The 13,241-nt window shown below is 40.7% G+C and overlaps 1 protein-coding gene and 1 long non-coding RNA gene across 2 annotated transcripts in view; one reads left to right on the forward strand and one right to left on the reverse strand.

The window, feature by feature from the left end:
* The window catches only part of LOC144990934 (uncharacterized), a 163,467-nt gene that overhangs the window by 35,912 nt on the left and 114,314 nt on the right, over positions 1-13,241 (forward strand). The gene's annotated exons all lie outside the window — the stretch shown is intronic.
* Positions 11,061-12,656, reverse strand: rxfp3.3a1 (relaxin family peptide receptor 3.3a1). Its single transcript, XM_004066960.5, has one exon. It carries the CDS (start codon positions 12,517-12,519, stop codon positions 11,533-11,535), a length of 987 nt encoding a protein of 328 aa, XP_004067008.1. The 5' UTR covers positions 12,520-12,656; the 3' UTR covers positions 11,061-11,532.

The raw sequence follows: 13,241 nt of genomic DNA on the forward strand, positions 1-13,241 counted from the left end.
GCTTGTTTAAAGAATCAGTTGGTAGTTTGACTCTTGACCTTGAAAACAGATTCTTATAAATGTGACGGCCTTTCAAACCTCCATTACTGGAATTATTCAAAGGCATTGACTTTACATGAAAAGTGGACTAAGTAACCCTCTTCCATGGCTTTCCAAATAGGAAGTATCTGCTAGCTATTATTGAGAAATAAACAGCAGTGATGGTTTTCAAAACATGTTCTTGTTAATCCTTATTTTCATCATAATGTTTTTTTTTTCTTCATTGCAAGTCATTCAAATTATAAACTGACCAATCAGATGCCTCAATAAAAGCATGTGGTGCCCGTTGGCCCCCAAATAAAAAAACGTATTCTCGCGCTTTCAAGTAGCAGGGGTGTGGATTTCCAACAAACTCACTACTGATTAGTGAGAGTGTTCACCATAGAAACGTAGACTCAGACCGACTCAGACCAATAACTGCTCACTGACGTTATCTGGCTCCAACATGGTGCAAAAAAACAATGACTGAACTGACTTCATTTTTCGGGTTGCCCTCTTGCCAAAATTGGAATTATGTCATCTCCTGTTGGCACGATGAGATAACATTCCTGTGATCGCTATACAAGGGTTTCTCAGCCTTTTTCTGGCCAGCACAAATTTCTCATGAACTGTACACTGTGTCAGCTTTTACATTGTAAAGTGAGGGTCATACCATACATCTTTGTTGACATTGACTGGAACTCTTAACAGACCAAAGTGTCGTTTCTTGCCAGCATCATGTCAAGAGGAAAAATCTAGACAACGTGCTTCCAACCAAAGTCGTCTATTTCACCAAAAATGAAGGCCAAATTAAGAATCAGATATTCTGTTGGGATTTGCGTCACTCCTTGCATGAATGTCATAAAAGATACAGAAAACTAACTGAGGCCGTGTGACTTGGAGCAGCCCAGTTGCATCCCAAAGGAACACGCATGCAGAGGGAAACAAATTACCCTTCTAAGATCAATAAACAGCTGCTCCTCAAACAGTGCGTGTCTGCTGATGCTGGGGACGTGAAGTGAGTTGAAATAGAAAATGGACACTAAATGAAATTCCACCCTTGAAGTTATAAATGAGAGACTGCATGAGAACAAGCTCAGAATCATAATGTGATGTCAAACAAAGTCAGTGCAAGGAAGTAAAAAGAAAAAGGAGAAATCCTGGAGAGTTGTCTGGTAGCCTGCCAGTGTCATTTGAATATAAAAAAACCTGCACTTTCCTTGAGAAAGTGGGGATGTTTAAACTACGGTATGCTCCTTGGAGGACCTGAAGGTGTACTGAAAAACCCCCCATGCAATTTGATAACCACCAGTCAGTAGAGGGAACAGCACAGATACATGCTTTAGCCTTGTCTATGGCATATTCTAAACACTAAAGGTCATAGCTGCAGGACTTGGACAGACAATGCTTATTGTCCTGTTTCGGTGAACTTGTGCAAACAGTAACTTAAATTCTGGGATTTTTTTCCGTGGTGGCCCCCGTCAGGCTCTTCTGCGGCTGGAGCCCACCTGCGTCACGGTTTGACACCACAAAGTACTCTACAAACATAAGCTGTGACAATCAATCAACGTTATTGATGGGACAATTTTCAAGTAAACATTTACAACACATAGCGCTTCACGTCCCCCAAATGCAATCAAATCCAAAATCAGGGAACAGAAAAACATCATAAACGAATGAGAAACAGCAGAAATTTGGTGTAATGAATTGAAACGCTGTCGTCTACTTTTCATTAAAATCAAAACAGGGCAAGGAATCTGAGGAGTTTATATATTAAAAAAAAAACATTAAAAAACAATTTGTAAAAAATAAAGATACAAATCAATTAATTATACATTATAATAATAAAAATACAAAGATGTACAATGACTGACATCAGAATGACTCCTACTTTTAACTTGTGTTTGTTTCCAACTAATACAAGTTAAAAGTAGGAGTTGGTTACTTTAACTAATTTACGGTAATTCAGCCCCTTATTTGAGTGTTATCTAAAACCTCCATTCTCCTCTGATCTCTGACTTCCTTCAGGCATTTCTGCTGTTAGCACTCTGAATATTACATCCTTCTGACCCCTCTGAGTGAACCCTAGAGACGGTTGTGCAGGAAAATCCCAGCAAATACTCACAGCAGAGCCAAACATACAACCAGGGTCCATTCAAACTCACTTCAATCTTTTTTTTCTTCTCTCATTTTGACTCTCAGCTTGAACTGTAGCTCATAATCGCGACCATGTCAACATTCTACAATACATTTAGCTGTTTTCATGTGATTGATCCAATGAGTAATTTGTGTTAATGAGTAATGAAATTGATGCTGATCCTACAAACTCTGTCCATTTGATGCCAGACCAGAAAGAAAAATGTACAAAACAGGCGGTAAAACAGGCCAATACGGCCCCTAAATCATCAAAAAGAATAACTTTCAGCAGCTTCCTCAGCTATGCCCTCCAGTAACCTTCATGTTTTCGAAAAAGTAAAGCTCAGGAATTGAAAGCTTTTGCAGAGCAGAAGTGATGACACTTCAGTCAGCTAATGGTGAAGGATGCTGACAGAATCAACTCGGTTTAGGAGACCGACCTACAACCTGTGAGAAGGAATCTTTTGAAATATTAGTCCAATGATTCAAAAAGCTACGTTTGTAGATAGAAACTACTCCCTGAAGAGCAGCACTGCAGCAGGATTACTATGAAATATATTAATTATTGCTAATGAACAACTGTATCTGCTTGAGCTTTTGTGGAGACTGTTTTTTCCTCCTACTAAAAACTTTTCACGTCAAAGTAGATCAGCTTTAAACCTTTAATGGCTTATTTTAAACTGATGGAAATCTTTATTTATTTATTTGTTGGCTCATTTGTTTCCTTTTTCTTTTTTACAGCTTTTCTGCATGTTTTTTTTTTTTTTTAGTTCCCGAAAGCAAAAACAAGTCTATGTTTACTGATGAAGAAATAATAAATGATGACTGATTTATAGAGTAAAAAGCAGAATTCAATTAAGCAGTCTAATTTTCAAAATAAGAGCTTTGTATAATAATAATGTGGATTCATGAGGTGTTCACTTGTCTTCAGTTTTGAATGCCGCTAAAGCAAAAGGCCTTTTTAAGGTGGGAAGAAGTTCAATTATGTGAATTGCTTTTCGCCACATGATTCAGTAAGACTGTAATGAAACTTGTTCAGGCGTCTGTGAACGACAAATTATTAGAGCATTTTAGGCGCAGACTGACACATGGCTCTCAAGGAAAAGCAGAAGCTTTTCCAAACGGAGGGATGAAGATGAGATGCAGCTGCCGGAGCCGTTCAGTGGGCAGAAACGTTGATGTAAATCTGATTTTGCAGTCATCCACTTCACTGAATAACAGAGTGGCAGGCCTGCTCTGAGACACTGTTGTGAATCGGCTGTGTGGGTTCAGTGTGTATTCAGAGATGAAGCAGGTTTGTAGACGTCAAAGTGGGTCAGATACAGCAAACTGCAGCTGAATAAGAAGAGACACGCTAAGTCATAGCCAGCCTCACCTTTTTTTGAGGAGAAGAAAAATCTGAGTGACAGATGATGGCAGTCCTCTGTCATACAGAGACTCAGACTTTATCAAAGGTCTCATGAGATTTGTTTTTTGGGGGGAGGGGGCCTTAACGCCTTCTTGCTATATTTAGAAAAAGCATGGCACAAAAGTTCCATACATCCACCCATTATCCACACCGCTCATTCATGTTCAGAGTCACAGGGATACCAGAAATCGGCCAACTACTGTCAGGCGGAGGCGGGGGACACCCTGGACGGTTTGCCAGTCCATCACAGGGCCACACAACGGCAGACAACCACACACTCACAATCACAACTCAGGGACACCGTAGAGTCACCAGTCAACCACTGAAGCATGTTTATTCAATTCAATTCAATTCAATTCAATTTTATTTGTATAGCCCAAAATCACAACAACAGTCGTCTCGATGTGCTTCGAAGTAAAACATGAAAGCAAAAGGATCACGAATACAAAGAGTTCAATAGAAAAATACTAAAATGAACTAACAAACTGACTAAGCTATACTGGCATCCCTGCCCTTAGACCCCCCTTCGCGGTAAGGAAAAACTCCCAAAAAAACCGGATTCCGGAAAAAACGAAGAAACCTCAGGGGTGCCCACATGAAGGAGGGATCCTCCCCCAGGATGGACAGGCGATTTACCAGAACTCTTAGAGAAGAATTAACTTATCTAAATCTACAACTACATATATAAAAGTCCAGCAGACGAGCTTCATCCAGCCGTGGTTGTGGGGACAGTCAAAGGCGCGAGTCGAGCCGGAGACAGGATCCACAGCCAGGTGTAGGAGCAGGAGCAAAGGTGAGGTAAACGGTCAGGAACATGAAACTGGAGTGTGGGAGAAGGCAGAAGTGCCCAGAGAAAACCCACATATGCACAAGGAGAACATGGAAACTCCACACAGACAGGACACCACTGTGCAGTCTTAAGAACCAGAAATCCTTATTTGCTCAAACCTTAGTTTTAACTTTTTAAAAGCTATAACTGTTCCGAAGTCTGATGAAAAATAAAAATCCCAGCAAAGCTGCATGTGTGGAGTCTGTTATTCCGTTTCTGATGTGTCTCCAGAGGCGGTTTCAGAGATTCTATAACCCTGGAATCTGGTAGACGCCACACAGAGAGTTGATGCTGTGACCATGTTCTGGTAGAAAATGGAGTTTGTTTTAAAGTCCCACTCTGATCATCTTTTGGGGTCTTGTAAAAGCTTTGTAGACTTTTAATTACGATTACACTATTTTTGGGTAAAGTAAAAAAAAAACTGTTGTTTTCTAGGACAATATCAACACAGTGGCAGGAAGTCATTAGAAATTCTTAATCTCTGAGTTGCCTCTCTAACATTATCGATACCAGATGCCAGCTCAGATGAAGGGGAAAAAAAAGACGTACATGGATCTATTTGTCTGCAAGTGGAGCAAAGCAGGGAGCATGTGGCCCATCCAGGGTATTTTCTACGTCACAAATACAATCATTTCAAAAGGCATTTTTAAATCCTGATAACGATTTGAATAAAGAAAAACTGAAATTCAATTTTAAGCTTAATTTTTTTATAAGTATCATCCATCAGAAAAGTGCTACAAGAACACGTTAAGCAGATCAAGTAGCACGTGACACTGCTAAACTGCTTTTATAGATAAGAGAAGTACCACATGTAAGCACACAAGACCAAAAGTATTGGCTCACCCATCCAAATGATCAGTCACTTTTGTTTCTAGATGAAGAACAAAGGGGTTTTTTTGTTCCAGAAAACCTCTCTTCCAGAAAACGTGGATGATGTCACAAAAACTGCTTAAAAAATAACTTTTAAACACATTTTTGAGCTTTTAAATTATTGTAAAAATGACGTGGAGTTTTACCGTATAGCCTACAAGATGGTAATAAATAAGTATGTTTTATGATGAGGAAATAAATGTATTTAACATGAGCAGATTTGTTGACCTAGATTGAATCCATGGCGGTGCTCTGTCATCCATTCAGATGTGAACCAGACAGAATCAGACATTAATGCTGAGGTCCTGCTTCATTTAGAAGAAAGAGAATCTGTTTACTGCAGGTGTGCATGCAATTCAAGAAAAGTTAGCTACTTTACGTAAACTATTCTTTGAATTAGCCTGGAACAAAAACTAAATCACACAAAACAAATTGTTAATAAGAAAAAAAGTTTTTTTTAATTCATGGTTGTAGGGTTAATTAGGATTTTATTTGTCATTGATTAAATGAAGTTTGACTTGATTATGTTGACGTAACCCAAGTTTCACAGAAATTACAACATAAAGGATCAAAAGCAGGAATTCTGTCATGGCAAGCTAGGCGAGGAAGACCCAGGGGCTGAAACCCGGAAGGAAAACACAAGGTGAGCAAGTTGGCAAGTAAAGTTTTAATGTTATCCGGAGTTGTTTGAGATCTTGATGTGGCTGGAGGCCGAGGCAAAGCAGGTGAAGTAGCTTGATGAAGATTTGGCTTGTGGCGAGGCTGGAGGTCGGTGTTGGCTCGTGGTGAGGCTGGAGGCTCTTGAGGTTCTGTGGCTCAGGTGATCTGGTGACTCAGGTGTCCACTTGTGGTTAGAAGGTCCTGAAGGCGAGGCAATAACAAGGTTAGACGTGATCATGAACACTAGAGAACTAGACATGAGACCAGATTAAGCACCATCAGGGGCAATGAACTGGCGATGAATGCTGGTTCTGGATCTCCTTATGAAGGTCTGGAGGGTGATGAGGTGAGTGGACACAACTGAGATGAATCAGAATCCAAGCAGAAAGGGGAGGGGGAGGAGAGCTGACAGAGGCACCATGACAAATTCATTGTTGATTTTGTTGTCAAGAACTCCAAAAAGGTTCAAAACTGTGATTTATTTGTTCTCCTATAACTTTTTTCTTAAAATTGATTTAAGAAGTGACTTACTTAAGTGATTTAACACAAAAGGTGCTCAATGATTTGAAAGGGACATCAAACAAGACTTAAAACACTTTTCCTGTACTTTATTAAAGAGCTAATGAAAACAGATTTTGTGAATTTCTACTGCTTCTTATTTTGTCTATAAATAATTTAACTTCACTTTCTATTCTTGGGTCAATTTTCTGTTTGTTGACTTGCATTTTCTCCTCTTGTAATGTAAAAATTCTTAGCAATTTTTTAAAAATAAGTAACAAATATCTGCTAATGGGGTAAAAAAATGGTTTTAGCCAAAAATATTATTAAAAAGAAGTTTATTCATTAAATAATTATTTTTATATTGAAAACCTTTTGATAAGACAGAAAACAAGTCAATTTTTCTTAAAAACAAATGTTTTTGTTAAGATTCCGTTTTTGCATTTTGCTTGTGTTTGGTTTCACATAATCCAGATTATTCACATCTTTTGCTCTGTTTGATTACTAACAAAGATTCACTGTCATCTGCTTGGAACCACACAGTTTCCATGATTCTCCACCTGCAGCACGTGCGGTAAAGAATGGATACTCTGAATGACTTTTTTCACTTTCAACTTGTTACAAGAGAAAGCTAAGTTCAAAGTAACCATAACTGAACTGATCAGGGTTTTAATAGCTGTTTTTTCCCCTGCAAATGTCAGAGTCCTCCGAGTGCCAAGAGCTGACCTTTACCAGATCTGCAATCCCTCATTGAGATCAAAGCACCTGAGAAACCTCAGACTATTTATCAAAATGTCAAAATGTTCCATTTTCTTTGGAATGGTGGGAAAACGAAGAACGCATAATCTCACTTTTTTCTGCTTTGTAACTGAGCCACTTTGCTTTAGGGTGCTATTATTTGTTAGAGGTTCACTGCTCATGTTGGGGTGAAATCATTTACTCTTGTCAAATCAATACACAAACCCATTACAGGCGACAAGTGCAGCAGACATGCATTACATTAGCATCAGCAGATACATAAAGTGTACATATTTTTCTGCGAAAAAGCCATCAGTGGCTCCCATATTTGCATTTTTATTAGCTATTAGAGCCGCTTCTGAATGAATTCATATGTAATCGTGTCGTTACGCAGCTCATAGATCCTGACATTACAGTCCCCTATTGGTCATTTTTCTCTCACACACGGCTAAAGCTTTGATTTTTTTGTTTTTTTTTTAAACTTGCAGTTGGATGCTTTCAGACACCATTTCATTTCTGTCTTGTTTTGCTCTGCTCCTGCATGCAGTCGAGTCGGCCGCTGAAAGTGTGTGTGGGGCATCAGCAAGAAGAGACTGAGCCGCTGACATATTACATTCAGCAACACAAAGACAGGTTTCTCTTTCATTACTGCAGCACTTAGTCACACAAAGGTTTGCAAACAAATAGGACTTGGATTTGAAAGAAAACCTAGAGTAAATGAAAAGGCTGATGGTTTCATTTTGGGCCAAATCGGTGACTGTGAGACAAAGGCTTTGACGTATCTGTTTTCTGAAGGGGAAACAAATAGGCAGGCTTATGATGAGTAAAATTAATAATGCATCTCCTTCAACAGTAATATTTAAGCTTATTATTCTTGGGACTTCTCAGCTTGTGAATCCAGCATGGTTTGCATCCAAGGGAAGCATCTCAAAGACTCCTTCTCATAGCTGCTTCAACAGAACAGGAAATGTCCTTATAAGGAATCCAAGCTGCACGACATGTTTGTGAAAGTCATTTTCCTTCTATGTCTGTTCAGATAAATGTGAGACCAAGGCCCAAACTGAACTGCTTTTGCAGAAATCACAGCTTTGTTCACGTTGGGGGCTAATTTTGTGGAGCCTTGAAAGTTTAGTTTGTTTTGTTGCAAACGTATTTCTGTTTTTCATTACTTGTAACTTTTTTGTCATTCGAGTTTGAACATATAACTGCAGAGGACAAATATTACATCATTTAAGTACCGTAGCAGTTATGGACGGCAACGACCGCCGTCGCATACTCCAAAAAAATTTACACACGGCTAGTACCCGATGAAAATGACTTCTTTTTTTACATCGTGAATGCCCCCTCCCTTAAAAATGATGACATCACAGCGGGAGAAACCGAAAAAAAATAAATAGGGCCCAAATCCCCTATGGGGCTCAAAAAGTATTTTGAAAACCCTTAACAAGACCAAAACACACATGTCGGGGAATATTTGAAATTATTATGGGATGGTCACATGACCTACGACTTATTTGGCGGCAAAGTGTGATATGTGGCAATTATATCACAATATGGAAAAAGAAAACTTTTGTTTGAGCGAACTTCACAAATTATCACACAAACGCCACTACCTTAAATCGACAACCTAAACTGAAGTTTGGTTGACCTTTGAGCTTAAGAAGAGGCCACCATATTCAATAAAAAAAATCACCTTTAGTACCAGCTACAAACGTAAACTCCTGTGGATTTTGATCTATTGCCTTCAAACTCCTCGAGTATCATTGGGGAAAACTGTTGGAATTAGAAGTTTTCAACAGCGTTAGTATGGCGAGCTCACAAACGTGACGTTGCTCTTGCTGTTTGACCAAAATACTGTAAGAATTCAATACATGAATCCTTGGCTTAAGCTAAACGAAACAACATGACATACAAACATATTAGGAATGTGGGCGTGGTTCCCAAAAAAGCTCTGTTGCCAAGAAAAACCTTTTTTTAAATTTTGCAGTTTGTTTTAAAAGTTACCTTTTCATCGACTCCAGGTAACCAAAATATATATGTTATGGAGATAAAACCAACAGAAAACCCTTTTTTAATGATTTTGTCCCGTGCAGTTCTGACCAGGATGGCTGAGGAGAGAGGGGGGGGGTCTGAGCAGCCAGTGAGGGTAAGTAAATAGCTGCTCCTGGCTTTAATTTCCTTTATAATAAAACGTTTTTTCATTTGTTTACTTTGAATGGAAGCTCCCTTCAGATGTGTTTTCTTAGTCTTCACCTGGATGCTTTTACAAACTATTGGACATGAGAAAAAATTAACAATGTGAATCATTTTGAAGTGGCTGGGAAGTTTGTTTGCAGATTTACAAAACAGGAACTGAAATCACAGCAAAATTCTTTTTTAAAAATCCAAACACAAGGTTTAACATCTTAGATTTCATTAGCAAACAATAAAAAAACAAAAGATAATTTGCACGAAAAGGATGAAACATATTTTTTTCCTGCTGCAGACGCCTTTTATGCGCCTCAGTGGATCTGCTGCTGAAAGCTCAGGCATCGGGGTTCATCTTCAGGAGAAAATCAAACATGCTGTCAGACAGAAGCGATTTTGCTCACATGCTCCTGGTTCCCCACAACCATGACACATCTGCACGCAGCTCAAGCAAAAATAAAACATCTTATCACAATCAAATTAGACTCTTTTGCAGTGACTCACTCCCTCCAGCCCACTGTTGCTCATTATAGAGAAACTTGGCTTTGTGCAAAGCTGTCAGTCAAAGGCACCACACCTTCTCTTTGATTCCAACTTTGTGCTTCTCTCATCAAAATTAACACTAGAAAATGCAAATTTTCTATAGAATTGATGTCACAAAACAAGACATTTGCAAGAGGAGGACAATATGTGGATAATTAAAAAATTGGTAAGACTTTTCATCAAAAGTCTGACAGATTGTTTTAAATACTAAATGCGGTCACCACTGGTAAAAGGTTCCATTCCCAACTCAAAATCTGAAATAGTTTAACATCTTGTGGTGAGACTTTGCAGCATCCATGGATACAGGCTCACATCAGTGGGTGGAACTCATTTATCCTCCCCCACGTGTGCCTCCCAGGCAGCCTGTAAAAAATTAAAAAACAAAAACAAACAGAAAACCTACTTAGGAACAAATGAAAGGGAGCACAGTTTCCAGCAGGTCAGATTAGCTGCTGCTCCCTGCAGCCTGTGACAGTTTGTGTTGGTGAAAATTCAAATCCTGACCCAGCAAAAGCACATTTGGTTTTAATTGAATATGTTTTTTTCTGTCACTATTTTTTTTTCTGTTTGACTTTCAGGTTAAATTGCTCCTCGTTTTGCCATTTGCATTCTACTCCAGCTTGGCCTCACATATCATTTCAGATGGTTTGTTCTTAGTTAAAATCTTGTCAGTTAGACTTTTTTTTTTTTTTTTTTTTTTTTTTTTTTTTTTTTTTTTAACTTGTCCTGTCCAACAGCTAGGCAAACAGATGAGAGCTGAGGGCCTCTTGTGTTGGACATATTTTATTCTAACAGTTAGAATAAAGACTTTGTCCCTGAAAGGACAACATGCTCTCAGACGTTTGGCTCTATGTTTTCCTGATTTAACTTCTTCACTTCGTTAAAATTTATTTTTTATTAAGAAGATAGAAGACAGATCAATAATTGGTGCATAAATTCAAATTTAGCTCAGACAGCACTAACAGCCATTAGGTTTCCTGACCGTTTTAACCGTGTTCACTTGTGTGTGCGGCTCTCTGCCAGCATTGCTTATGTTGCCACTATTTTTCCTCTGCTGGGTGGCGCTGGAGGGCTCTCGGTGCGCATAACAGACTGTTTCCTCTGCGCCTGCATGGCTGAAAGTTAAGACCTGCAGAATACACACATCTCTGATGCGTTTGCATGCCCTTCATTCTTCTTTTTTTTTGGACGTGAAACATTGCGTATCAATGCATGAGACTCGTTTAACATGACAATGATTGTCCACTATAACCAACAGCTTTTGTATATTTACAGCAAACATTTGACGTTTTCCGTTGCTACATTCAGTATTATTTCCATGAATCCCGGATTTTCTTTGGTGGTTAAGCGTCCTCCTGCAGAACGCAGCTGCTCGCGTCTCATCATTAACAGCAGAAGGTGATAGTGACGCGCAATGGCGCGCGGTCTGTGGAGTCCACTAATGAGACATTGTGTTGTTTTTTTTAACAAGAACGCTTATTTGTTTGATATTGGAACAGAGCAATCGTGAAAGCGCGCAGTGATTTAAGAATCCATGGAGCATCCGTGTCCACGGGTGCAGTGCGCTTCAGCTGTGCGCATCCGGCGCGTCCTGGCCACGGTTTGTCCACGCATTACGCGCTTGCCTGACACTCGCTCCGTAACATCATCCTCTGTAAATCATCCCCCGAAGTTTGTCTCTGAACTCCTTCCTCATGAGGCAGTAGATGACGGGGTTCAGGCAGCTGTTAGTGTGCGCCAGACACACGGTCACCGGGAACACGTAGGTGTGGACGATGTAGTAACTTTTATCCCAGTGTGCGGCGTTTAGTTTGACCAGCACACTCCAGAAGGTGATGGCGTGGTTGGGCATCCAGCACACGAAGAAGGACAACACAACGATGGTGACAGACTTGGTGACCTGGGACATGCGTTTGGGGTTGCTGGTTTTCATGCTGCGCTTGTGGATGAAGCGCAGCAGCATGAAGTAGCTGATGGACACGATGACCATGGGCAGCACGAAGCCCACAGTTATTTTCTGGATGTGATAAAGCGCCAGCCAGTACTGTCCACCGGGGAAGCGCAGCAGGCACAGCTTCTCTCCTGTCACGTTGGTCACTGCGGAGAAAATCGAGGTCGGCGCGGTCGCCAGAGTCGCCAGAGTCCAGATGAGAGCGCAGACCCACTTGGCGGAGCAGGACTTGTGCGCTGTTCTGTTCTTCAGAGCCGACGCCACAGACCAGTAGCGCGTCACGCTCATGGCAGTGAGGAAGAAGACGCTGGCGTACATGTTCATCACGGTGACCGACAGGATGATCTTGCACATGGCGTCTCCAAAGGGCCAGCTGAAGTCCATCACGGTGTCCACGGCCCAGAAGGGCAGCGTGAGCACAAACTGCAGGTCCGTCACGGCCAGGTTGAGCACGAAGAAGTTTACCCCCGACTTCCTCCTGTCCTGTTTCACTCTGATGAAGAAGAGGACCAACAGATTGCCCACCAGCCCAGCGGCGCACACCACGGAGTAAACGATGCAGATGAGGAACCTGAGAGCAGGACTCCCGTCTGCGGTCACGTCGATGTCCTCCAGGTTGCTGAAGAGGTCCAGCTCCGCCTGAGACATGTTGGCGCGGACGCTCTCATTGCCCTGACTCATGTCAGCTGAGGGTCTCGGTTCTTCCAGATGCCAGTCTGCTGATCATACCGGAGAGCCCGGTTTATGTCCAAACGGCTCCTGAAGTGATGCCATCCCAGCTCCTGTGCCTGCGTCCACCCCACCCACTCCCGAGCCGCCTCTACTGCTCTCCAAAGCGCATCACAGCTGGCATCCACCCTCCACCCCTCTTTCAATCAGCTTGTGGGTGTGGTTAATGGAGCAGAGCTTAAATACTCCCATCACTCTTGCGCGTAAAGATGCGCACCGTCATAATAAAAGGAATCAAAGCTCGAATATAATTGCGCTGCGGTGTGAAGAGATGGCAAGATTAAGACTCCAGGGGACTTAACCTCAGGGGCCCATTTCTCACAACATTCGTAGAGTTTATATTTACTTAAAAAACGATTTAAGACATGGATCTAAACAAAAATGTTACAAATGTATGAAAAAAACTAACGAAAAACACTCTAAACAACACAATAAAAGCAGGAGTTTAAATTAATGTCATTTATAATGACAGTTTATAATTCTGTAACTGTTTCTAAAAACTTAGAGTTTCCTAAAACATCTGGTTTATATGTTTAAATCCGGCATGATGTGGGGCCTTTAGAGTCAAGGGATGATCCCATTTTAGGGTACATCCAGGCCAGGTTTAGGGGCCAAAAACCAATTAGAGCGGGACTTCGAGCCTTTTAGACTGGAAAAGTTTAACATACCTAAAA

This window comes from Oryzias latipes, chromosome 3, assembly GCF_053564925.1.
Source record: "Oryzias latipes strain Hd-rR chromosome 3, Olatipes_Hd-rR_3.1".
Taxonomy (NCBI): domain Eukaryota; kingdom Metazoa; phylum Chordata; class Actinopteri; order Beloniformes; family Adrianichthyidae; genus Oryzias; species Oryzias latipes.

Coding starts and splice junctions, on each gene's coding strand:
- rxfp3.3a1 (XM_004066960.5), bottom strand. CDS start 12,519: ATGAGTCAGGGCAATGAGAGCGTCCGCGCCAACATGTCTCAGGCGGAG.